Below are 27,813 nucleotides of genomic sequence, written 5' to 3' on the forward strand. Positions count from 1 at the left end.
TGTGCAGCCTAATTTTTTTTCTTACAACGTGCATTGTTTCTAGCTTTGTCAGAGAGGAGACTGCTTCCATTTTGCATTCTTATAGTTAATTTTTATGTAACTTTATGGCAACACTGCAAATAATTACAGGGACTGGTCCCAAATCACTCTTTGGTTGCCTTCTCCTTTCCTCCCTATCCTCAGGCTGCTGTCACTCTGCTTACCTTGAACCCGGGAGGTAAAGGCAAGAAGAGGCAAAGAGTGATGATCCCTGTGTCCTTCTCCCCCCCCCCCCACACACACGTCAGAAGGAAGATGAACACATGCCTGATACCTGGTCTCTGTCTTCCTTGTATATGTAGGCCTGAGCAAGTGACAGTGGAGATATTCCTGTGCTAGGCACTGCATATGTTCACTGTACTTAAAAGGCTACTTCCTCTTGAGGCAGAAGGGCATGAGATAGCTTTGTGTGCAGCCTCATGTAGCAAGGGTTCTGCGAGCAGCTGGCTTTGTGCTCCCGTATGTTAAATAGAGGACACCGCTTGCCAAATTGTATGTGTAACCAGTCTTTTTAATCTTGATCATAATCCTCTATAAATACATATTATTAATGCTCTAAAATGCTTCATGTACATGATCTTGTTGTAAGAATTACAACGGCCCTGTAAAGTAGGTATTGAAGCGAAGAGGAAGTTGCTTGTTTAATGTCACCTATAGTAGTATAGTATTCACTCTATAATAGTAGAGTTAAGGCACAATCCTATGCATGTTTAGACAGAAAGGAGTCCTACAACTCCCAGCATTCCCCAGCCAGCATGTCTGGCTGGGGAATGCTAGGAGTTGTAGGAGTTCCTTCTGCCTAAACATGCATACGATTGTGCCCTTAATGTTTGAACTGGAGGCTTCTTGATACATACCTTACAGTGCAAACCTACATATGTCTACTCAGAAGTAAGCCATATTGAACTCAATGAGTCTTACTCCTAGGTTAAGGAGCATAGGATTGCGGCCAGAGGGAGCAATCTTACTGGGATAGGCGGCTGCCTCTGAACTCGGAGGCGACCACATATCCAATGTAGTGCAGGAGAAGCGTGGAGGGGATCGACCCCTGCCCCTTCAGCCGCCCTGCAATTGCAGCTAGACAGCTGATTTCAGCTGTCTAGCAGCGGGAAGTCAGAATTTGGGAAGCAGTGGCTGGATGACATGTTGTATGTGTCGTACCAGATTTCTGACTTCCCCGCCTTGGCATGCCCCCAGGAATGCCCCATTTTCACAGCTCCGCGCTCTTCTTCCGAGTGTGGGGCCGTTCTGCGCTGCCTCATAGGCAGCATGGGCTCCAAGGTAGGTTCCCGGGAATCGACCTATCCTATGGCCGCCTAGCTGCTGACTAGTGGCTGTAGGATTGCGCCCTTAGTCTCTTAGCCCCTATGCTATGGCCACTCATGTCCTGTGGTCTTTAGAAGAGAGTACACTTGTTTAGGAGGGCAGTTGCTACTTGCTTCATGTGTCAGCAAATTATAATGCTGTTGTAAGGGCAAAGGCTAAACTTAAAATTTATATGATTTTACTGTCCTTGCAGATAACTCTACAAAAGTTATTAGCCTCTTCCCCCACAAATACTTATGTTAATCATTTGTAGCATATGGGTGTCTTTAAAGAAACTACTCTCTTCTACCTTAGAAACATTTAAATCTATTATCTTCTATCTTACAGTCCTTTTGCTGCTTTGTCACTTGGGGGCAATTCTTAATCACTTCAGGCAACTAGGCAAGTGAGCTGTTTACAAGCCTGGATTTCTCTTTTTACTTTAAAGTAGGAATTGAACCTTTTGACTTTTGTAGGCATGGCTATAAACACTGATATTAATTAAAGTAACCTGCCTTTCTTTCAAAAAGAAATCCAAGGTGACTAACAAATAAATTAAAATGTATAATATATTATTACTATTATGCCTCAAACCTGCAGCTACCACATATTAGTTTTTTCTCAATAAGATGACTCAAGCAAAAGAGAATGAATCAAATTGCCCTTGAATAATTTATTATGATTTCAAGACAGATCAAGGAATTTTAAAATATTGCTATTAATATCACTCTCTGTTTGGGTATCGAATAAAAGGAGAGTTGAGTTTGCATCTGTCAATGTCAATATCAATATCTTATAGCAAGCCATTTTCATCACCAGATCTGTTGGTGATGTCTCATGTTGGCATTTGTCTTAGCTCTCTCAGGTTTCAATCTATGGCACAACAGGTTTTTTTCATAATAAGGAAGTAGTTAATAAAATGGGAGGTGCACTATACAAGGATGGTTCAGTTCCCAGAAGTGCTTACCTCCTGCCCCTTACTATATAACCATGAAATGCTCAGCCATCTATATAGCATAACAGGAGAAGGCCTATGGGAAGCCATAGACCCTTCCCATACCTGAAATTTCCCCTTCCTGAGTAGCCTAGACAGTATTACAAGGCTGTTATAGGCTGCCTGAATCTCTAAACAGGAACACTCCTCTTTGCAGTGTTGATACTCTGCAACGTTGTGTTGCAGGTCCCACTTTTACATAATAACTCAGGTTTGTAAATAAGCTGGCTGCCCTATTCCCTGTGGTGACTAAGAGTCTCCTCTGGGCAGTTAGTGAGGGAAGCTTTACCAACACACACAAAATAAAGGACTATGGTATATTGGCATAGGCCAAGGCACATGGCTTAGTGAAAATGCTTCTGAGCTAGTAATATCTGTGAGTCATCTTTAAGACTGTAAAAACTGAATGATAAAATTAATTATATCATCATCATATGACAGCTGATGTGTTCCCATGTTTTGTTTTAGTGTCAGCATTCGGCCTTTCTAAGAATTCTGTAGCTGATTGGCTCACTGTAAAATATATGTAATAGCTGTTTTTGTTTTGGCAATGCAGAGAGTTAATGTTGTCTCTTTGGTTTTCCCTTAGGGGCACAAGAAGTTCTTATTGATCCAGGTATATTGTCTTTATAAATGTTTTGTGTCAATAAAATATATTTCTATGTTAACTGTTTCTTCTAGTGCCTATATGTTGTAGGGTTTTTTTAAAATTAAAAAATGGTATCTGAGTTTAGTATCTCAGTTCCCACCTCCCCTTGTCTTGATAAATTGTGGATCCAGTATTCAAGAAGGTAATATATCTACTTGGATATGAGGATTCTTAGTTATTGAGGGCAGCAGCTTTAAAGACAAGGGGAAAGGGGCAAACGTGGACTTTATCTGCTCCTTCTTAGCTGCTGTTCTCTTTTATCTCTTTTATCTTTTATATTCTTTTAAACTGTTGTGCATTTTATACCCTAACATTTTAATATGTGCCTGGGAGGACTATTGAGCAACTCAGGGGGTCGGGGAAGTGCCACTATAACTGTGGTCACGGGCAGGGGGAGGTAAGGCATTGGGGGATTAACAGGCCAGCTGAGGAGAAGAGGGGCTAGACACCTTACAGCTGTCCCCTCTTCTGGTTCTTCCCCCAACCTGATGGTTCCTGGCAGCCTTACCAGTCTGCCCTCGGGTCTGGTGGTGCTGCTGCTGAATGCCAGGTCGGCCCAAAATAAAATCTCCCTCATCCATGCTTTGATTGTGGAAGAGGGGGCTGACCTGGCATGTATTACTGAGACCTGGGTGGGGAAACTGGGAGGGGTCACTCTCTCCCAGCTGTGCCCTCCTGGGTACTCGGTGCAGCACCAACACCGACTTGAGGGTCGGGGAGGGGGGGTTGCCGTGGTCTATTTCCCTCTCCAGGCTTCCTGCTCATTCGAGTGCAGATCTTGAGTGTTTGTACCTTGTGTTGGGTACCCGGGACAGATTAGGGATTCTGTTGGTGTACTGCCCACCCCACTGCCCATCAGACTCCCTGCCTGAGCTGCCGGAGGTGGTCTCGGACTTGGTGTTGAGGACCCCTAGGATGATGGTCCTGGGGAATCTCAACTTCCATGCCGAGGCCGCTGTATCCGGGGCAGCTCAGGACTTCATGGCCGCCATGACAACCATGGGGCTGTCCCAACATGTCATCGGCCCAACGCATATAAAAGGACACACGCTTGATCTGGTTTTCTCGACTGGGCAGGAGGATGGTGATCTGAAAGTGGAGGAATTGACATCTGTCCCTTTGTCATGGTCAGATCACTTCCTGGGTGGGGGACCTATTAAAATGGTCCGCCCCCAGAGATTAATGGATTCCGATGGATTCCAGAGGGCTCTGGGGGATTTTCCTGCTGGTATGGCTGGTGCTCCTGTCGAAGCCCAGGTCGCTCTGTGGAATGCAGAGATGACTCGGGCGGTTGACACGATTGCACCCAAGCGCCCTCTCCCTCTGAGCAGAGACTGGCCAGCTCCTTGGTATACACCTGAGCTGAGGGCAATGAAGCAAGAGGGGAGACGGCTAGAACGCAGTTGGAGGAAAACTTGTGCTGAGTCTGACCGAACACAGGTAAGAGCCCACTATCGAGCCTACTCTGTGGCGGTGAGGGTGGCAAAGAGACAGCTCTTTTCCACCAGCATTGCATCTTCTCAGTGTTGTCCAGTGGAGCTTTTCCGAGTGGTTCGCGGCCTGTTACATTCTGGGCCAGGGAGAGAGATGGTGGAACCCTCGGTATCACGCTGTGACAAGTTTGCACAGCACTTTGAGGATAAAGTCGCTCAGATTTGTCATGAATTGGACACCACCATTAATGCAGTTCCATTGGTAGAGGCGTTCAGAGCACCGTCTGGTCCAGTTTTATTGGATGAGTTTCAGTTACTGAGGCCTGAGGATGCGGACAAGGTGCTTGGCCAAGTCCGATCGACCACTTGTGTGCTTGACCCTTGCCCTTCATGGCTTATTAAATCAAACAAGGAGGGGTTGTCCGCCTGGGTCCAGGAGGTTATAAATTCCTCCTTGAGAGAGGGAGTGGTACCTGCCGCTTTAAAAGAGGCAGTAATTAGACCACTCCTGGAAAAGCCTAACCTGGACCCAGAGGATGTTAACAATTATAGGCCAGTGGCCAACATCCCCTTCCTGGGCAAGGTGCTTGAGCGGGTGGTTGTAGGACAGCTCCAGGCACTGTTGAATGAAACGGATTATCTAGATCCATTTCAAGCGGGCTTCAGGCCTGGTTTTGGAACGGAAACTGCCTTGGTCGCCCTGTGGGATGACCTCTGCCGGGAGAGGGACAGGGGGAGTGCGACCCTGTTGATTCTCCTGGACCTCTCAGCGGCTTTCGATACCATCGACCATGGTATCCTTCTGGATAGGTTGTCTGGGTTAGGAGTTGGAGGCACTGCACTACAGTGGTTCTGCTCCTACTTGGATGGCCGATTCCAGAAGGTGGTGCTGGGGGATTACTGCTCTGTGCCATGGCAATTGTGCCATGGGGTTCCACAGGGCTCTATTTTATTCCCCATTCTGTTTAACATCTACATGAAACCGCTGGGGGAGGTTATCCGGAGGTGTGGGCTGAGGTGCCATCAATATGCAGATGACACCCAGCTCTACCTCTCTTTCTCATCAAAACCAGGTGAGCCAGTGGCTGTTCTGAATCAGTGCCTGGGCACGGTAATGGACTGGATGAGGGCTAATAAACTGAAACTCAATCCAGACAAGATGGAGGTACTGTTAGTGGGTGGTTCGTCTGCCCGGCTAGGTGATATTCAACCTGTTCTGGAGGGGGTTGCACTCCCCCTAAGGATCAGGTTCGTAGTTTGGGTGTGCTCTTGGATCCAGAACTGTCACTTGAGGCCCAGGTGAACTCAGTGGCACGGAGCACTTTTTATCAGCTTAGGCTGGTATACCAACTACGCCCTTATCTGGACAGAGATAGCCTAGCTACAGTGATCCATGCTCTGATAACTTCTCGTCTGGATTACTGCAATGCGTTATACGTGGGGCTGCCTTTGAAAACGGTCCGGAAACTTCAGCTGGTCCAAAATAGGGCAGCAAGATTGTTAACAGGGACTGTCCTATGAGCTCATATTACGCCAGTACTTTTCCAGCTGCACTGGCTGCCAGTCCATTTCCGGGCCCGATTCAAAGTGCTGGTGTTAACATTCAAAGCCCTCAATGGCTTGGGGCCAGGTTACCTGAAGGATCGCCTCCTCCCATATGTGCCTCCCCGGACCTTAAGATCATCCTCAGCGGCCCTTCTCCGTGAGCCCCTGCCAAAGGATGTGAGGCGGGTGGCTACTAGGAGGAGGGCTTTTTCTGCTGTGGCACCCCGGCTGTGGAATGAGCTCCCTAGTGAGGTTCGCCTGGCGCCTACATTGTATTCCTTCTGGTGCCAGGTGAAGACCTTTTTATTTTCCCAGGCATTTTAGCATTTTAGCTTTTTAGACTTTTAGCTTTGCTGTTTTAAATCTGTATTTTAAACTCCTGCACTGCTGCTAGGTTTGATGGTGGTTGTATTGTTATATTGTGGTTTTAATGTTCTATAGATTTTAAATTGTTTTATTGTGTGTTGTTTGGTTTTAATTTTTGTGAACCGCCCAGAGAGCTTTGGCTATTGGGCAGTATAGAAATGAAATGAAATGAATAAATAAATAATAAATAATAAATTATTGGAGTTCCCCCTCCATGTTCTTGAAATGTAATAGCTTTTCTTTAAGCTTTATGCACATATGGCTTTTCTTTAAGCTTTAATTCTCTTTAATTATAGTGCCTTTGGAAAATGCAGATGTAAATGTTTCTAGACTGTATATAAACAGATTTAAGCGCAATCCGTGCCCTCCCTGTTAGACAACAGGCAAATTCAATTAAAATGCTGGGTACCATTAGGAGACTTTTCCTTCTGTCAAAACAATAAATTGCTTTGGCTGTGAGAAGGCCTTACAGAACTTTGTTAAGTTTTTGTTGGTATTTCAGTAACACGTAAGCAACATATAGACCCGATTTGCATGTAAAAAAGGCAAATTGTGCTGGGTGTATTCTGTGGCCATTTTGAATATTAACCCCCTATCAGGCTAATTGGGGGTTGCTATATGATATCAAAACCTGGACATTATAGATTAATCATTGGTTAAACAACCTACAGTTAACCTTCACTTAGTATTTATGTTAACTGTGGGTTGTTTAACCCATGATTAATCTGTGTTGTCTTGGTTCGGATGTCATGTAACATCCCCCAATTGGCCCAGTTGGGGGTTGAATATTCAAAAAGGGCAAATCACTGTTGTGATTAACCCTCAATTTGCTGCTGTTATGTGTGAACACACCATAGTTTAGGATCAGTTCGTTAATTTTGCCAGTTATTCTTTTCTGTATGCTTACCAATTTTTATATATATATATATATATATATATATATGAATAAGAGAGATACTGTCCAATGCTGCCCTCATGCTAATGGGACGCTAATACTTAGTAAGGCAATTAGAAAAAGTGGAAACAGTCATTTCTGGAATAGGGCAGATCAGCAGAGCTCGTTGAGGGCAGTTCTACTGACTTGACCCATTCTGGAAGTGAGCATTTCTCCTCATTTCCAGGGTTGCTTTTGGAAGTGCTAGTTTCTGTTGTGCTAGTGGTAGGTCCCACGGGTGCAGTGGAACTAGTGGAAGCACAGTGGCAATATTGCTTACTTCCCATTCTTTCTACCTTCCTTTTTGAGCAGTTTTCAAAAAGAAATTTCATTCTATAATGAATAATACATAGGAGAAATAATCCTGATCATTTTCATAATTCTTCAGTTTGCACATTTATTTATTTATTTATTTATTTCTGTATCACCCAGTCTCCAAATCTCTTATTTATTAGTTAATGTTACTCTTTGTTAAAACTTCCTGTGGGTAAAGATGTTTGGTCAGGAAAGGAATGCCCGTAACACAGTTTTTTGTTTTACTCTATCCTAGTTCACATTAACTGGGATCCGCTGTTAATTTGAAATTTCCCGCTTCACTCCAATGCAGGGGCCCTCACCTCAAATGGCATTAATGCAGATACCAGTACTGAAATAGGACGTGCGAAGAACTGTCTTAGCCCTGAAGACATTATAGATAAATACAAAGAGGCCATTTCTTACTACAGCAAGGTAATGTTGTTACATTATGAGAGTTTTTATTTCACACCAAAGCTCATCAATTTCACTTTGTGTCTATGGTAGTGGCCCCATGTGATTTCCTGTGAGCGTGTGCAGGAAAGATTTCTGCTGGGCCTACAAGACAGTGGGGATTGTGTGGAGGTGCTGATTGTATGAACCATCACTGATCCATGTGACTACCGATACTTACACAATGTTGGTTAGGAAATACTTTTTCTACTTTGAATTTGTGGTTTTAGGGTACAGTTCTAAGCTTGTGCTCCTACATTAAGGTGAACAGACACAATTTGTATCTTTAGAGGGAATAGCGGTGTTTGGCTGTAAAGATAAACTATGGTTTATCATTGTGAATAAGCCTCTGGCTTGTCAGCTCCCCCCTTTCTTGAGGAGGGGTGGTAGCTCAGTTGTAGGGCACCTGCTTTGCATGCAGAAAGTTCCAGGTTCAATCCCTGGCATCTCCAGGTAGGGCTGCAAAAACTCCTGCCTGAAACCCTGGAGAGCCACTGCCAGTCAGTGTCGACAGTACTACAGTAGATGGATCAATGATCTGATGTCCGTATAAAGCAGCTCCCTATGTTCTTATCTGGCATGGTTGCGATGAGGAGACTGAGAAGTTTCCCTTCTGTTTTTAACTAAACACGTTTTTAGTGTGATGTCTGAACCTGGAGAAACTGTTATTAGTATTAACTTTGGTTTAGGAAATAAGCCAACTTCAAACTGAGATTTATGAAGCTCATTTGTTTCAATAAACCATAATTAATACTAACTACAGTTTAAAGCCCAGATGTAGCACTAAACCATTGTTCATTGAAAACTGAAGCAAAAACTAATATTCTTTTCCCAGCCACACTGGAGAAGGGAGTGGGGAGAATGTATGAGCATGAGGCTTGTTCACATAACAATCAACCATAGATTTCAATCTTTGTATTTTATCTTATTGTTTTGTTTCAAAATAGTTGTATGACTTGTTTTATAGGTGTCTTATAAATACAATAAATAAGTAAATACATCATTACAGCCAAACGCTTTATTCTAACTGAGAAGGCTGTTGAAGGATTTGCAGGTCATGGTGTTGCAGGGTTGAGCCCCACACCCTGCAATTCCAGAGGTGGACTTTCAGAATAAAAAAAACTCAGTAAGCTCTTTGAGAAATCTTGCCTCTATCTTCACAAGTTCCTACCACGTTGTTACAAATATCAGCATTCCTGCCTTGCAGTTGAGCTATAAAGCCAATTCTGATCATTCATGTCGCTCACTATTTGACTTGGGAGGCTGGAAGGGCAGGAGTGACAAGATCAGACAAGAGTGATCTTGTCTGATCTCGGAAGCTAAGCAGGGTCAGTTCTGGTTAGTACTTGGATGGGAGACTGCCTGAGAATCTGGCTTCCTGCATTGAGCAGGGGCTGGACTCGATGGTCTTGTAGGCCCCTTCCAACCCTGTGATTCTATGAGGTATAAGGGATGGACTGAGAAGGAACAGAAAGAGAACAAGGAACTGCAAGAATAGTAAGCATTTCCCTCCTAAAAAGTCTGATTACCAGGCAGCCATATATCTGCTGGAGTCTACTTGCCTGACTTACACCTATCTTTTCCCTCTTCCCTATTGCTTCAGAGCCCTAGGAGCTCTGCTTTATTTTGGGGCTGTGGGTTATAGGAAAGCTGCCAGAAGTGCTGCTTTGTGGTGAGTCTGTGTCCTGTGTTGCAGTGTGACATCAGGTATGTGATCTGCCATCCTAGATTAAGGGCGCAATCCTATGAGGATAGGGGGCTGACTCTGAACTCAGAGGCGACCTACTATCCAGTGCAGGGCAGGCAGAGTGTGGAGGGGATCTTCTCTTCTGCGCTTTGGCTGCCCTGCATTTGTGGCTAGATGGCTGATTTTGGCTGTCTAGTTAGGGTACCTCGGAGCAGGGGTGAGGGGAGGCTGGACAGTGCATAGGAAACATCGTAATGGCACTTCCACTCTCACCCCACCCCCTTCCCCAGGAATGCCCGCTTTTCGACTGCACTGCTGTTATGAGCATGAAGCTGGGGATGAACCACCCTGCCTACAAGGGAGTGGGGCAGGCGGTGGGGAGTTGGTTTTCTGGGAACTGACCTCAGAGCACTGGCTCCAAGCTCGGTTCCCAGAAAACAAAAAATCCTGTGGCCGTCTAGATGCTGTCTAGCAGCCATAGGATTGCTCCCTACATAGTGTAGGCGGCCCAACTCACTTAAGGCATTACTATTTAGATTTTGGGATTTAATTCCCAAATGGAAAGAGTCCATTCTGTATTTCTTAGGAAGCTATTGGGCCTTCCTTCTTGTGTGGGGAATGCAGCAATCAATCTGGAAGTAGGTATTCAATCAGTTGAATGCAAGGTATGGATTGATGCCTTTAAGTGGTGGTTATGTTTATACTTTCTAGCAGTTCCTGGTAGCTATTTCTCCTTACTGCTTTCAGATTCCTATGTTACCTGCTGGATGAGAGTGATGAAGAAGAAACTACATAGGCTAGGCTTCTCTGCTGAAGTCATGGGCAATTATGGGCTTGAGAAGGTCCAATTTCTTGTTGTTCAAAGAGTAACAGACTTAGATCAACAGTATCTGAGAACTGCTGCAAATAAAGCTTGTTCATTACTCTATACTAAATAGAATAATTTTAAAAATTACAGAATCACTGCAGCTCCATATCTGTACACATTAACCATTCCAAAGTATAGGAGACCATTTACTCTTGCCCGCTTTAATGTGCTGCCATTGGAACTATTAAATGGATGATTTAGTAAGATCCTGGTTAGTGAACGGATATGTTTCTGTGGTGTTGGAGTAACAGAATTGGTCGAACATGTTCTATTATATTGTAACTTCTATAGGGAATGTAGAGAAAAGCTAATTTCCCCACTATTAACAGCCTTCCCAGGAAGTAGGTCCATCACATTGATACCAATCTGTTTAAGGGATGTGTCATCTTGGGTCACTGGAAGGGTTGCCAGTTTTTTATGATTTCAATGCAAACTAGGGAAAAAATGATGTCATTTTCTTGAGAGAAGGAATCTTCTCATAAATTGTACTTTGTTAGTGTACTAGTTTTAACTGTTTTATATGTTTCATACTGATTTTGCTGGTCTGTGATTGTAATAAATGAATGAATTCATAAAAATGGCAAATCAAACATATCAGGCTTCCTTCATCCCAGCAGCCGAATGGGCAGCTCCAGGTGAAACTTGAAACAATCACATCACCTGTTTGTAAGTCTGCAGACCCTTTGTCCCCCATTCCATCTCAAGATTGTGGTCATGACTTCCAACATTAAGTCAGTCTTTTTTTTTCTTTCTCTCCCCCGCTCCCCCCATTGCTTTTTGTAACATCTTGCCTGATGAAGAGATCTGGAGATCTCAAAAGCTTGCACATTTTTTGTGTTCTTTTGGTTGGCATAATAAAGGCATTACGCTAATGTGGAGCTTGGAATAAAATATTCTGTACATATATTTTTCAGTGATGAGTGCTACAGAATGTAAGACTTATATAGTTGATATCCTTACACAAAGGGTGACTTTTCTGGAATGCAAGGGGCTATTGTGCAAAGAGAAAATGGAAAGATCTTGTGAGTAGATTTTGCTCATGGTTCTCTGATCCCACCCATTGTGTTAGGGATTCAAACTGAAGTTCATTTTGTCTTTGGAATGGAACATAATTTCTTCCTGTTATTCTTCGCATTTTTAGACAAAGTCCTACACTTTTGAAATTGATTGGGAAAACTATTTTAATTAATTGATTATTATATTTATATTCTGTTGTTCCTCTGTGTTCTTATTTTGTAGTACAAGAATGCTGGTGTGATCGAGTTGGAAGCCTGTGTGAAGGCAGTGAGAGTACTGGCAATACAGAAACGAAGCATGGAAGCTTCTGAATTCCTTCAGAATGCTGTTTATATTAACCTTCGTCAGGTGAGTGCGCTCCTTGTTTTAAAGTAAGAAACAATTTACCTGTCAACGTTTGAACTTTTTTTTAAAAAAGTGAGAAAAAACCTGCTGGATTAGACCAATGGCGTATCTAATCCAGCATCCTGTTTTTACATCATGGCCAGTCAGATGCCTCTGAGGAACCCTAACCTGAGGTACAGAAACCTAAGCTTAGGTGCAGACTCCTAATCTCAGAGCCATTACATTTTTTTTCATCTAGATTTATGGGTTTATGAAGCTGGGAACAAATGTTGGGGTCAAACATACTTCCCTCACCCCTCTCCTCCCCTCATATGCTGCTTCAGCGCTTGATATGCTGCTTCAGCGCTTAAGCCAGAGTTTACCTGGTTTGGATGTAACGGGGGACTCTGGCTTAATACAAGGCAGAAACAAAGTGTCATAGAATCATAGAATAGTAGAGTTGGAAGGGGCCTATAAGACCATTGAGTCCAACCTCCCTGTGTCAGAGCAGTGTGCAAACTGAGGAGCACTCAGCCTGGATGCTTTATTTATTTATTTATTACATTTATATCTCGCCTTTTTTCCTCCAAGGAACTCAAGGCGGCATACATAATCCTCCTCCTCCATTTCATCCTGGAGGAGGATGCTTGTTCCTGGCTTCATAACCAATGGCTTCTATAACCCTGTATCTTAAACACTGTCACCTGTTACAGCAAAAATCCAATGAAAAGGTCTTTAGAATGGAGATGCTTGAGTATAAAGATTATGGGCAGTATCCAGTAAGACAGGAGCACTGATGTAAATTATGTTGCATTAGTGTAGGGGACCTCTAATGCAACGACAATGGTGTTAGCTGGTGTGATGGGATTCCCTGGAAAACCCATTGAGCCAACAAATGCTACTGGCATTGCTGTAGAGGTTCCTTATGCTAGTGCAGTGTAATTTACATTAGTGCTTGTCTCTTATTGGATACTGTTTTATGTTCTCCTGAAAAGCCTGATATCAAACTGAGTAAAAATCAGCCAGCTTACCAGTTCTCTCAATACTGACAAAATTTAATGGTCTTACTCTATGATACTTGTGATATTTTTAACTGGTGACACTACTGTTTTTACTTTATTTAGCAGATCTGGCTGAGAGGCAAAATTCTATTTTTTCCTAAGTGTGAGAAATTGTGATTGTTCTATTATTAGACCACTGAAGAAGTCCAGTTTATGGTTTCTGTTACGTATGAGCATTTTCATGTTTACTGTAGAGATGTATGCAGTTGTTTGCTTTTAATGTGAGGTTATATAAGTTGTTACATGTATCTGTAAAGTGTCTGTTGAATTTGTTGACTTGATATTATGTATCCCAATTTGATTTCTTTTTTTTAATGGCAACTATTTAACTCATTTCAAAAGTGTTTATAAAACAGGTTGGGTTGTGAATGCACAGATTAGTGGTGTAATCAGTAAGGTTTCTGTAAGATAGCTGAAACTGAGCTCTTGGGATAGAAGTGACTGAACTTGCAGAAAAGACAAAAGTGAATATTTCCTAAGACTTTATAAAATCAATGTATAGTATTTATTGAATATGAATATGATCAATCAAGTGTTATCATTAGATGGTTTTCCTTGGATGAATTTTGAATAGAACTCCACCTACCAATTGTCTTTTCTTTCTGAATATTTGGCATCGCAGGTGTTGTGTTGCAGTCATTTTCTTTTCCTCAAATGAAAACTTTTTTTGGAATGTTTGGGTATATGTCACCAATTGTAGCAGACTTTCATTATGTTCATGTTGTATAATGTTCACTAGGGGTCAGCAGTGTTGCACTGTAAGAACTGGTTTGCGGTGTCTGGAATACTGTTGATGTAAAATATTGCCTAACAGACCCTTGAGTTATCCAAACAAAATACTTTTCTCTTGCAGGTTTATTTTCCTTTGTGGGTTTTCTTCTCTCTTTAAATATTCCAGTCAAACAACAGAAATAATGAGTCCTGATGGGATTTGATAAAACTGAAACAGAATTGGTATTTTGGGTTAGTTGTATTATTTGGTGCCCCCCTCATTGCTCGTCACCCAAGTTGGGTTCTCAGCAAGAACTATCTGCTGCACAATTGATGGTGCCTGAATTCTTAGATGTGTAGAAAACCAAAATGTCATTAGGCTTCCCCTCCTGAATCTCATGGGAATCTCCAATTTCTATAACTTTTCTATTGTGGCTTACACGTTATCTAGCTGTCAATCTTTTGTCTAGCTAAAACATTATTTCGGTTCCATCTAGAAATGGAATATTTTATTTGTCACCCAATACTCAACAACATTGAAATTTTAGTTCTTAAAGTACCATATAGTCCTGCATTGAAATAGCTGGTTAGATTCTGTATTGGGGAACAAATAAAAATAAATACATGTCTACTTCGAGATCTGCTAGCCCAGTAGAATTGTTGACTTTTTATTTTCTTAGAACACCTGAACCTGGTGCCATTCACTTGACTGCTTTTGCAACTTACCTCAATTTCATAAGCAGGTTGCCATGTGGCATGTGGGCTGCCATTCAAGAAACTCAATTCTGAAGCACCTCAGATGTATGGAACTAGTTTAATAATTCTTTGGATTCTGGCCATAGGCCATAGCACCAAGCTCAGTTTACAGTGCCATAAGAATACAGCTATGTTACACATTTTAATATACAGATACTTTTTCTGTGCTGAATTAAAGCTCTCTTTATGTGTTTCCACAAGGGTTTGTATCAAATACTTAAGTAACCCAGCTTTTTAAAAATATGTTGGATACATGACAGTATTCTGTTCTCCCCCCCCACCCCCATATGTTGGGATCTAGCCAGTCTTTATTTTTTTAGTTTTTCAGAGCTGTGCTTGCAATATTTTATATAGACTTCACATAAATATCACCCATATCATTGATTATTTATGTATTATTATATCCTGTCTTCCAGTTCAGTACTTGAACCAATGAAGGTGACTAGCCTAAGAAGTTAAAAACATCATAACAACATGCTAAGAAACAAACATGTAGGCAGCAGAGAAAATCAAAACCTATTAATGCAGGCTATGGGAAACATATATCGGTTCTGTAGTCAAGGATTTATTTGGTTTGCCCTTGATGGCCATGATTCAACAAAGAGCTAAGCTGCAGCATGAATATCAGCAGTGGAAACTTGTCTCCAGCATACATGTATCACTGGGTCATCTTGTCACATTACATGGCTGGCCAAGTGTCGTTACTTGCCTTTCTCTTTAGATGTCATCCTGTACACTTGTGAGGTTTTGACCCATTCCATATTTTTCTTGTCTCTGAAACTGTATAACTGTCTCCGTGCTTTCATGTATGATATGCGAACAAATTTTTAATGAAACATTTGCTTGTTAAAATGCCTAATTTTCTTTTTGATTAACTTTTCAGCTTTCTGAAGAAGAAAAAATTCAGCGTTACAGCATTCTTTCTGAGCTTTATGAGCGTATTGGATTTCATCGCAAATCAGCTTTTTTCAAGCGTGTGGCAGCAATGCAGTGTGTGGCACCTAGCATAACAGAGCCTGGCTGGAGAGCCTGCTATAAACTTCTTCTGGAAACCCTTCCTGGTTACAGTCTGTCTTTAGATCCTAAGGATTTCAGCAAAGGTACAGATTAAAAGAAAGAATAAAACACCACTACCACCTCAAACCCCCCATCATTTTTGGTTTTTGTGGAGTCTAGTAAATGGGTGTAGAGAAGTCAGTAGATTAAAGATCAGGACTTGAATGGGAGGTAGACCATTCAGCTTCATGGGTAATATTGAGCTGTGTCCCAGTGCTAGCACTAATGATGTTGCAGTAGCGTAAACCAACTCTTGTGCAATGTAACTAGTGCTTCCCAGCGCAATGGAAAAAAGTGGTGATTTGCTGCCACATTTTGGTGCCGTACCACCAGATTTCATTGGCAAATTGGCACATTTTTTCATTGCCTAGCAAGCACTAGCTATGTTGCACAAGCGTTAGTTTATGCTAGCACAATGTCATTAGTGCTAGCACTGGGGCACAGTTGGATACTAACCTATGGATTTATATAGTCATGAGGCAAAGCCAGACAATTGAAGGTAAACTGGAAGGCAGTTTTTTTGGACAGGTGGAATGGTGGCTTTCTCTATGCCAATTGTAATACACCTTATGTAGCACCTGATTGTCTGTCAGTTTCAAGATATTTAATTGAAATAGTTTGCCTTGTGTTAGAGAGAATATTAGCAAGGGTTAGGACTGCCTTTTCAGGTTTCATAAGGGGTGGAGAGCAAAAAAGTTTAAGTGGAGGTGGCAAGATTCACAGCAAGGTTCAAAGGCTTTGTTGTTGTTCAGTCGTTCAGTCGTGTCCGACTCTTCGTGACCCCATGGACCATAGCACGCCAGGCCTTCCTGTCCTGCGCTCTCTCCCGGAGCGTGCTCAAGTTCATATTCATTGCATCCGTGATGCTATCTAGCCATCTTATCCTCTGCCGTCCCCTTCTCCTTTGGCCTTCAGTCTTTCCCAGCATCAGGGTCTTTTCCAGGGAGTTTTCTCTTCGCATTAGGTGGCCAAAATATTGGAGCTTCAGCTTCATTATCTGTCCTTCCAATGAGCACTCAGGGTTGATTTCCTTTAGGATGGACTGATCTGACCTCCTTGCAGTCCAGGGGACTCGTAAGAGTCTTCTCCAGCACCACAGTTCGAAAGCATCAATTCTTCGGCGCTCAGCCTTCCTTATAGTCCAGCTCTCACAGCCATACATTACTACTGGGAAAACCATAGCTTTGATTAGACGGACCTTTGTCGGCAAGGTGATGTCTCTGCTTCTTACTATGCTGTCTAGGTTGGCCATAGCTTTCCTCCCAAGGAGCAAGCGTCTTTTAATTTCATGGCTACAGTCACCATCTGCGGTGATCTTGGAGCCCAAGAAAGTAAAATCTGTCACTGCTTCCATTTCTTCCCCTTCTATATGCCAGGAAGTGATGGGGCCAGATGCCATGATCTTCGTTTTTTTAATGTTGAGTTTCAAACCAGCTTTTGCACTCTCCTCTTTCACCCTCAACAAGAGGCTCTTGAGATCCTCTTCGCTTTCTGCCATTAGGGTGGTATCATCTGCATATCGGAGGTTGTTGATAATACTCCCAGCAATCTTAATTCCGACCTGTGATTCATCCAGCCCGGCATTTCTCATGATGTACTCTGCATATAAGTTAAATAAGCAGGGTGACAATATGCAGCCTTGTCGTACTCCTTTCCCAATTTTGAACCAATCGGTTGTTCCATGTCTGGTTCTTACTGTTGCTTCTTGACCCTCGTACAGGTTTCTCAGGAGACAGGTAAGGTGGTCTGGTACTCCCATCACTTTAAGAATTTGCCACAGTTTGTTGTGATCCACACAATCAAAGGCTTTAGCGTAGTCAATGAAGCAGAAATAGACGTTTTTCGGGAATTCTCTTGCTTTCTCCATGATGCAGCGAATGTTGACGATTTGATCTCTAGTTCCTCTGCCTCTTCTAAACCCAGCTTGTACTTCCGGTAGTTCTCGGTTCGCATACTGCTGAAGCCTAGCTTGTAGGATTTTGAGCATCACCTTGCTGGCATGTGAAATGAGCGCAATTGTGCGGTAGTTTGAACACTCTTTGGCGTTGCCCTTCTTTGGAATTGGAATGTAAACTGACCTTTTCCAGTCTTGTGGCCACTGTTGAGTGTTCCAGATTTGTTGGCATATTGAATGCAGCACTTTAACAGCATCATCTTTTAGGATTTTAAATAGCTCGGCTGGAATACTGTCATCTCCGCTAGCTTTGTTGTTACTAATGCTTCCTAAGGCCCACTTGACTTCACTCTCTAGGATGTCCAGCTCAAGTTCAGTGACCGCACTATCATGGCTATCAGGGACATTCAGATCTTTCCTGTATAGTTCTTCTGTGTATTCTTGCCACCTCTTCTTAATCTCATCTGCTTCTGTTAGGTCCCTGCCTTCTTTGTCCTTGATCATGCCCGTCTTTGCACAAAACGTTCCCTTGAGATCTCCAATTTTCTTGAAGAGATCTCTAGTCTTTCCCATTCTGTTGTTTTCCTCGATTTCTTTGCATTGTTCATTTAAGAAGGCCTTCTTGTCTCTCCTTGCTATTCTCTGGAACTCTGCATTCAGTTGGGTATATCTTCCCCTTTCTCCCTTGCTTTTCGCTTCCCTTCTTTCGTGAGCTACTTGTAAAGCCTCATCAGACAGCCACTTGGCTTTCTTGCATTTCTTTTTCTTTGGGAGGGATTGAGTTGCTGCCTCCTGAACAATGTTACGGACCTCCGTCCATAGTTCCTCAGGCACTCTGTCTATCAGGTCTAATCCCTGAAATCTATTCCTCACCTCCACTGTATATTCATCAGGGATATGATTTAGGTCATACCTGAATGGTTTAGTGGTTTTCCCTACGTTCTTCAATTTAAGCTGAAATTTTGCAAGAAGCAGCTCATGATCTGAGCCACAGTCAGCTCCAGGTCTTGTTTTTACTGACTGTATGGAGCTTCTCCATCTTTGGCTGCAAAGGACATAATCAATCTGATTTCGATATTGACCATCTGGTGACGTCCATGTGTAGAGTCGCCTCTTGTGCTGTTGGAAAAGAGTGTTTGCTATGGTCAGCATGTTCTCTTGGCAAAACTCTATTAGCTTTTGTCCTGCTTCATTTTGTACACCAAGGCCATGCCTGCCTGTTATCCCGGTGATTTCTTGACTTCCTCCTTTAGCATTCCAATCCCCTATGATGAAGAGGACATCTTTTTTTGGTGTTAGTTCTAGAAGGTGTTGTAGGTCTTCATAGAACCCATCAACCTCAGCTTCTTCGGCATCAGTGGTTGGGGCATAGACTTGAATTACTGTGATGTTGAATGGTTTGCCTTGGATTCGTACTGAGATCATTCTATCATTTTTAAGATTGTACCCCAGTACTGCTTTTCCCACCCTTTTGTTGACTATGAGTGCTACTCCATTTCTTCTAAGGGATTCTTGCCCACAATAGTAGATATGATGGTCACCTGAATTAAATTCGCCCATGCCTGTCCATTTGAGTTCGCTGATTCCCAAGATGTCGATGTTCAATCTTGCCATCTCATGTTTGACCACCTCCAGCTTACCTTGATTCATTGATCTGACATTCCAGGTTCCTAAACAATATTGTTCTTTACAGCATCGGATTTTCTTTTCACCACCAGACACGTCCACAGCTGAGTGTCCTTTCGGCTTTGGCCCAGCCGCTTCACTCTTTCTGGCGCTACTTGGAAATACCCTCTGCTCTTCCCCAGTAGCATATTGGACACCTTCCGACCTGAGGGGCTCATCTTCCGGCGTCATATCTTTTAGCCTTGTGATACGTTCCATGGGGTTTTCTTGGCAAGAATACTGGAGTGGGTTGCCATTTCCTTCTCCAGTGGACCACATTTTGTCAGAACTCTCTGCCATGACCTGTCCGTCTTGGGTGGCCCTGCACGGCATAGCTTATGGCTTCACTGAGTTACGCAAGCCCCTTCGCCACAACAAGGCAGTGATCCATGAAGGGGCTTACTCAAAGGCTTACTCTTGAATATATTCAAAATGAAATTGCAAAAAATCAGCAACCCAGTGTATATTAAGAGCATTTGTTACCATTACTTTTAAAATCCCTCATAATAATAGATAGAGATACAGGCGCTCCTGAGCAAGAATCACATGAAATGTTTTGGTGTGGAGGATACAGTCTAAATTGGTGGTGCTGAATGTTGATAAAGGGCTATGATCCACAATATATCCTCTGAAAGTAATGCATATGAATGTTTACAATAAAATGATGTATATAATAACTTCCAACTACTCATTATTGTTTCAAGAAAGTAATACTAATAGCCCTTATAGCTATGACATCAACTCCTTGAATAAAGCTGGAATAATTTTTAAAAATACATTGTAATATATAAAGACTTCTTACATCTGAGGAATATTGCCTTTCATGTTTATTTTAGGCAAGCATTTGTGTATGGTACTCAAACTTTAATAAGGCCTATTTCTACATAATGGGTTTGATCCAAATTTTGTTCCCATTTGCAGGAGCATCCCCTTAGCTGAAGTATGCTCAGGGGATACTCCCACTGGTGGAAGTGTGGGTAGACAATTTTTGTTGACTCTTCCTTTGCCCTGCAAACTCTTGCATCCTCCAGAAATCTGCTTTGGAAGGTTGGGGGTGCTGGAATATTGTTAGTAGGGGGTCACACACAAAACATGTAAACTAAGAATCAATATATCCCTTGTTTTTAAAGCAGTTAGGTGCAATGGCAGGGGTCACCCAGGGTACAGAGCTAATTAACAGATTTGGATGCATCAGAAAGCCTTGGGTCCAAACAGGGGTCACAAGGAGGTAGAATGTTGCCCAGCAGCCAGGTGGAGCTGAGTATGTTTCCTTTTACCCTGGCTTTCTTGTGTATCAAAAGACAAGCATTCTCAATATGTTCTGTAGTAGTGGTGGTTTCGTTCTGTTGGAAGCCTGGCCTTATTGGCTCTGCTGTTTCATACTTCTGAGTACTTAGCCAGGAGCCTATCTGTTTATAACTCACTGAAGTTTGCCAAGTGCTTCACTTTCTAGATTCAGTTCACTTCTGCTAACAGAATAGGGGGGTTTTCTGGAACAGTGTGGGAGGTGCCATGGGGACTGCGGGGGTGGGTGGGGGTGGAATCTGCAAAAGTTACTTCCTATCCACCAGTGGGATCCCTCAGCTCAATCAAAAACTTCCATGCATGGAACAACCCCTTCCATTTGTGGAAGGCAAAGTTTGGATCCAACCTGTTGTTTTTAGGATTTGACTAACATGAATTGGTTTTTAAGCCCTGTTTTCAGAGGATGATAATGATTTCTCTGTAACTTGAATGGCTAAATTTAGTGAGAATGACTAGAAAGGATTTGAGAGAAAATGTATCTCGAATCTGAAGAATATTAATAAACACCTGGCTGATTATTATGATTTGTGTCCTGTGCTACAGTGTCATTCAGTTGATGAAATGAAAAATATAAATCTCATTTTTTCCAGATGGCAAAAAATAAAAGATCTTTATTGTGTAGAATATTGTACAGTACTGTACTGTACAGGGTAGTTCAGAGGTTTCTGGGGGCTTTAGCCACAATGAAATTGAAGTTCCTTATTCCAAGGCGCAGTACTATTATGTAATCATTGGACCTTGGCATTGGAGAACTCTTGAAGACTTTTTGAGAGGCATGAGGGAGGTTGTCTCTGATGAGCTGCCCCCAGGCCTCTTTTGAGGCATTACCTTACAGGATGGCTGTCTTGGGGATTGGGTGTAGCAAATTAGTGACTGTCTGAATGCTGCAGCTCCAACATATTAGGCAGTATTTGTCTGATTTGTAAAATTAACTATTAAAGGGACTAAATATTCGCCATCAAATGGACTTATAGAAGACATATTGTTGAACAGTGATTACTGTTCACTTTTGGGATTTATTAATTCAGCAAACATTTTTGACTTTTTGTTGAAGGAACTCATCGTGGTTGGGCTGCTGTGCAGATGCGTTTGCTTCATGAATTAGTGTATGCCTCTAGAAGAATGGGAAATCCAGCGCTTTCTGTCCGACACTTATCTTTTCTCTTACAAACCATGCTGGATTTTCTTTCTGATCAAGGTATTTAAAAAAATTTATAATATCAATTTTATAGAGTTGTTACTAAAGGATGGGATCCAAAGTGCTACTTTAGCCATGGCCAGTGGGATTCTTGGTATTCACTGGTTGAGTGGCACGCTGCTTCTCCCCCTTGGCCTTATCACACACTGGTTTTGAAAATCCCCATAATTTAAATCTTGGACATGTCTTGCCAGTTTTAAAACAGCTATGCTGACTTCCTGTGCGTGGCTGAGCACACTTCAAAGTGCTGGTGTTGACTTACTATGCCTGAAATGGTACTGCAAGGGCTGCCTACTCCTGTACAAACCTCTCTTCTGGGGAGGTACTCCTGCAACTATCACCACCGACTGAGGTTAAGTGGGTGGTCACAAGAAATTGGTCCTTCTCCATAGTGGTACCCTCTCTTTGGAATGCCCTCCTTAAGTCTGTTTTCCTTACACCGGTTCTTTAGTTCCAGAGAAATATGATTTCATGTGCTCAGACATTTTAACATAGTTTATTGTTTTAGTGACTGTTAGAAACTTTTGGAGTTTCTAGTGTTTTATGCTGGACTGTTTTAGTATTGTACTGTTTTATCTACTGTGGCTTTAGTGTTTATTTTTCAGTTTTTATCCTCTGTTTTTAACTTTGTTTTGGTTTATTGGTGGTTTGCTATATTAATGTTTGTTTCTAGTTCTGTCAAAATAAAGTATTCTTCTTGGTATATGCATTTTTATAGTGGATGTTGTGAAGAATGAGATAATGAAGAATACAAGTTTCTAATGCAGAATAACTTTCTGGAAAATCACAGTGCAGAGATGGATTAAGATATAGCTTTGCATGGCTGGCATGAAATTAAACTCCAAAAGTAGAGGAGCCCAAAACACATGCTTTCTTGGAAACATAAGTGAAGTCACTGATAGCAGCTTTATTTGTATTCTTGGGCTAGTTTTAATGTGTTTGTTATTCTAGAGTAAAGGATTGTTTGCTGTTTGTAGGAATTTAGCCTCGATCAAACTTGCAAGATCTGTTCAGCCATTCCACCATAGTTAAAAACAGTAACAATATAACTATTGTTTGTGACATATGAAGTGCATTGATAGCAATTGGCTGGCAAACCAGAACAAGAACCCCTGGTTTGAAGGGGTTTGCAGATGATATTGGGTTGGACTATGGTAGACCCTGGCACAGACAGGGACTCCAAGTAACTCATAGCTTCTGTGGAACAGCTAGAGCTCCCCACCTCCACAGACAGGTTGGAAGCCCAGAGCTGGTGACAAAACACTCATTTAGCTTCTTGAGTTCTCCATTGCAGTAGTCCTACTTGGGAGGAGGGGAAGCTGGTAAAAGTGTGTGTCCTGAATTGGGTCTCATTGGGGAGCCAGGAAGAGGCAGATCAGCCTGCTACTTTATTTAAAAAAAAAAACCTTCAGTCTCCCCTACTGGTACAACAGTTCCCTGTAGGGCTGTCCTCAGGGAACTGTTTCCAGCTCTGTGTTCCAGATCCCAGCTTTTAGCTTCTCACCTCTAGTTTTCCAAGCACTAAGATGTCTAGCTCAGTCTTCCGCTCTAGCCCCAGTTTTTTGAATCATGTTTTGAACTTGTGCACTTCTTCGTGGTCTCTGTGCATCACATATATGGGCTCTGTGCCTGCGCGGAGAGTCGTTCCGGAAACTTCCAAGTGGCAGAGTTTTTTGGCAGGAACCCCTCCCCCACCGCCTGTGGCATATATAGCATGGGTTCCCGCCTTCTCCTCAGTTCCTTTTTGACCACCTTAGCGTTACTTCATGGGGAACTTTTCGACATTCTGTCATGGTGCATTCTTATCTTATCTTATCTTATCTTATCTTATCTTATCTTATCTTATCTAAAACCTCTTTTCTCCCTTTACCACCACCACCACCTCCTCCTCCTCCTTCTCCTCCTCTTCCTCCTCCTCCTTCTCCTCCTCCTCCTCCTCCTTCTTCTTCTTTATCTTATAACAAGAGAGTGAGAGAGCACAGAAATATATATAGAGGGAGTGTCAATTGTCGACAGTGTGGAGAGCATCGTCCGCCTCAGCGGCGATGCATTTTTTCTCCTTTGGCGTATGGCCCCAAAGCTTCCGTTCAGAAGGTGCATGGCTTGTAGCAATAAGGTACCCTCTTCGGATGGCCACTTTTTGTGTCTTATTTGCTTGGGAGAAACCCACAAGGTTGAATCTTGCCACCACTGCCAACTGCTATTGAAGCAGGCTTGCAAGAAAAGAGCTGATTGACTAAAATGGCTGCATTTAGGCAAATCTACCAGTTTTATGGCCCCAAATGGCGCCCACTATGCCCTTTGCATCCGGAGACTTAGCACAATGATATGGCACAGCAGTGGCCGCTGGCCATATCGCCTTCGCCAGCGATGCGAAGCTGGCGGCCGGCTCCGCAGGATCGACACAGAGATGGATCCGACACGGACGGATTCTGTGGGGAGGCGGAGGTGAGTGCTCCGTTCCACCATGGGCCCCAGCGGGGCCGGATTCTTGGAATCTGGCCTCACTGGGGTCTGTGGCGGAATTCTCCCCCATCCCTACCTCCGCCTCAAGGGAGTGGAGATCTACCCGTATCTCAACGATTGGCTACTAGTGGACTTCTCTCAAGAAGGCTTATTGCTCGCTATTCTGGACGTCTTAAACCTTCTTCGGGCACTGGGACTATGGATCAACAAGGAAAAGTCTCATTTGACCCCCACATGAATGGTTCAGTTCATAGGGGCCATCCTCGATTCCAGAACGGGCCGGGTGTACCTTCCAACGAACTGTATCACAAATCTCGTCACGCAAGCAATTTTAATATTCACCGCTTGCCGGGTCATGGCATGTGACATCCAATGCCTACTTGGCCAAATGGCAGCGACGGCATCGGTCGTGGAATGTACCTGACTGCGGATGAGGCCACTACAAAACTGGTTCATTTGGACCTTCATTCTGACCCGCAACCCCCTTTTTGTCACACTCCTGGTTCCAGAGGAGGTTGCTCTCAGCCTGAAGTGGAGGATGGACTCCAGGCACTTGACTCAGGGGATGCCTTTCCTTCCCGCTCCTCCACCTAGGGTTCTGACCACAGACGCCTCCCTTCTAAGTTGGGGAGCACATTGCGGCCCCCTGCAAGTTCAGGGTCCCTGGTCCTCCAAAGAAAGACTGTACCACATAAATTTCTTGGAGTTTGGAAGGCTCTCCGCACCTTTGAACCGTACCTCCGACGTCGACACATCGAGATCCTCACAGACAACACCACAGTTCTCTGGTACCTAAACAAACAGGGAAGAACGCACTCCTCCCGTCTTCTCTCTCTCTCACTCTACACCTTTACAACTGGGTCATCGCCAAGGACAAACAGTTGACCGCTCTCCATATTGCAGGACAAGACAACATGTTGGCAGACTCTCTCAGCCGCCTCCTTCAGTGCTCCCACGAATGGCAGTTGGCCAAGACAGTTTTGCAACTAATTTTCAACCAGTGAGGCCAACCAGAGATCGATCTCTTCATTACTCCAGTGAACACAGCCTGTGAACAGTTCTGCTTCAGAGCCAAAGTTGGCCACGGGTCACTAGGCGATGCCTTTTTCCTAGAATGGACAGACTGCCTATTCTATCTTTCCCCCCCATTCCCACTACTCACGAGGGTGATCTCCAAAATCAGACAGGAAGCCACAAACTGCATCCTAATAGCCCCCTGGTGGCCCAGGCAGCCCTGGTTCATGACGCTACAGAACCTAGCGCATGGACATTGCTTGCCATTCTCGTTGATAGACAACCTGATTTCCCGGGACCGAGGTCGGATCCTCCATCCCGATCTCCGCACCCTGAACCTCACAGCATGGAGGATCCAACCTTCACACACCACTTTCCGTTGATTCTGTCGACCCTCCAGGGAATAAGACAACACGAAGAGTTCTTGGACTGAACGGTGGAACTACAGCAACAAAGCGAAGTAGAGGAGCTAGAAGAGCAACAGCAAGCTGAGGCAGAAGAGGGAAATGCTGAGGTGAGGAAAAATGAAGTAGAGGATACTCCTTGGAAAATGGTGACAGTTAGGAGCAGAAGAACTAGAAGACACTCTGCACCAGTGGAGGCAGTGGAACTAGGGAACTGTTTCCAGGTACTTGAGGATGAGACTGGAGGACAGCCTGCAGAGGAAGAATTACAGGGGAACCCGGATAAGAGCGAGCAAGAGGCTGAAGGTCAGCCAAGCGGAGGCGATGAAACCAAGGCCTACAACTACAAGAAGAGAAGAGTAGCAGTAGTGGGAGACTCCTTGCTGCGTGGGATCAAAACCCAAGTATGTTGCGAAGACCCGTGGACTCTCCAGGTATTCTGTCTCCTGGGAGGATGGATTAGAGACGTGACTGAAAGGTTGCCTGCACTCATAAAGCCCACTGACAGGTATCCCTTTCTTCTCAGCGATGTGGCAACAAATGATACCGCCAAGCAGAGCTACGAAGAAATCATGTCAGATTTTGAAGCTTTGGGAAGGAAACTCAAGAACTTTGGGGCCGAGATAGTTTTCTCATCCATCCTTCCAGTAGTCAGAAGAGGGACAGAAAGAGAAAGAAAAATACTTTGGGTGAATGACTGGCTACGAAGGTGGTGCTGATGTGAGAGATTTGGATTCTGGGACCACGGGCTATACTTCCTGGAAGATGGACTGTTGACAAGGGACGGGTTGCAGATCATGAAGGCTGGGAAGAATGTATTTGGCCACAGCATGAAGAACTTTATCATGAGAGCTTTAAACTGAATCCTACAGGGAAGGGAGACATAAAGTTGGGGGTAACAATGGACAAAGGCTCATGCACTGCAATGGAGAGAACAGCTCTAATAGTGCCCAATAATAGTCTTCACAAACATGTAGGAAGAAAGCCAGACCATGAAGCACATGGTCTTCGATGTCTGTATACTAATGCACAGAGTATGGGAAACAAACAGAACGAACTTGAACTCTTAATACAGGAGGGAAATTATCACTTGATAGGTGTAACTGAGACTTGATGGGATGACTCTCATGACTGGAATACAGCAATTGAAGGATATAACTTGTTCAAAAAACAGGAGGAACAGAAAGGGAAGTGGGGTTGCACTATATGTGAAAAATACAGGAGGAGGAGCTTAATAGCCCCATCGAGAGCATCTGGGTTAAAATAAATGGAGCAAAGAATAAAAGGAACCTGGTGGTTGGAGTCTACTACCGGCCACCCAATCAAGGAGAAGATGAGGATGAAATATTTGAAAAGCAAATAGCCAGTGTTTCAAGGAAGTAGTAATGGGGGACTTCAGTTGTAGTAGTAGTAGTAGTAATGGGGGACTTCAGTTTCCCCGATATTTGTTGGGAGACACATTCTGCAAAACATGGCCCCTCCAGGAAATTCCTGACTTGTGTGGCGGATAACATCCTCCTACAGAAAGTACAGGAAGGAACTAGAGGATTGGCTATCTTTGACTTGATCCTAACCAACAGAGATGACTTAGTGGGTAAAGTAGCAGTTACAGGAACTCTGGGGGGAAAGCGACCATGTTATACTTGGGTTCTTGGATCTAAAGGAAGCAAAAGCCGAGGGTAGCCAAATGCGTACCCTGGATTTTAGGAAAGCTGATTTTAATAAACTCAGACCAATGATAAGTAAGGTCCCATGGCAAGCGACTCTAATGAGAAAAGGAGTCCAAGATGGGTGAGCGTTTTTAAAAAAGGAAATTCTCAAGTCACAATTGCAAACAATTCCAACAAGAAGAAAAGTTGGAAGACAACAGAAGAAGCCAATGTGGCTTAACAAAAAGCTGAGATGACCTGAAAACCAAAAAGGACACATATAGGAAGTGGAGAGAAGGCCAAAGCAACAAAGGAAGAGTACAGGCAGGTAGCACAGAATTGCAGGGATGGCGTCAGGAACGCTAAAGCTGAGAATGAGCTGAGGTTAGCGAGGGATGCTAAAAGCAACAAAAAAGCTTTCTTCAGATATGTGCGTAGTAAAAGACGGAGGAAAGAAATGGTGGTTCAGCTATTAAATAAGGATGGCAAAATGATAACAGATGACAAAAAAAAGGCAGAAATGCTCAATTCCTACTTTGGCTCAGTCTTCTCCCAAAAGAGAGTCTATGACCCCCCTGGCAAAGGCGAAGTACAGGCTGAAGGGGCAGGATTGCAACTTGAGATCAATAGGCATATGGTCAAGGAACACCTAATTACTTTGAATGAGTTCAAATCTCCAGGGCCAGATGAACTGCATCCTAGAGTCATAAAGGAACTGGCAGAAGA

General features: G+C 43.3%; 1 protein-coding gene across 7 annotated transcripts in view; it reads left to right on the forward strand.

Moving 5' to 3' along the window:
* TRAPPC9 (trafficking protein particle complex subunit 9) overlaps window positions 1-27,813 on the forward strand; it is a 579,153-nt gene that overhangs the window by 23,804 nt on the left and 527,536 nt on the right. For all 7 annotated transcript variants that reach the window (XM_084848692.1, XM_084848698.1, XM_084848699.1 and 4 more), the window contains exons 5-9: window positions 2,928-2,954; window positions 7,873-7,994; window positions 11,807-11,932; window positions 15,320-15,536; window positions 21,411-21,554. In XM_084848692.1, the coding sequence (XP_084704818.1) occupies window positions 2,928-2,954; window positions 7,873-7,994; window positions 11,807-11,932; window positions 15,320-15,536; window positions 21,411-21,554 (636 nt within the window). The remainder of the gene's footprint in view (window positions 1-2,927; window positions 2,955-7,872; window positions 7,995-11,806; window positions 11,933-15,319; window positions 15,537-21,410; window positions 21,555-27,813) is intronic.

This window comes from Heloderma suspectum, chromosome 4 (genome assembly GCF_057233095.1).
Source record: "Heloderma suspectum isolate Gila_16-S chromosome 4, 16-S_ref, whole genome shotgun sequence".
Taxonomy (NCBI): Eukaryota; Metazoa; Chordata; class Lepidosauria; order Squamata; family Helodermatidae; genus Heloderma; species Heloderma suspectum.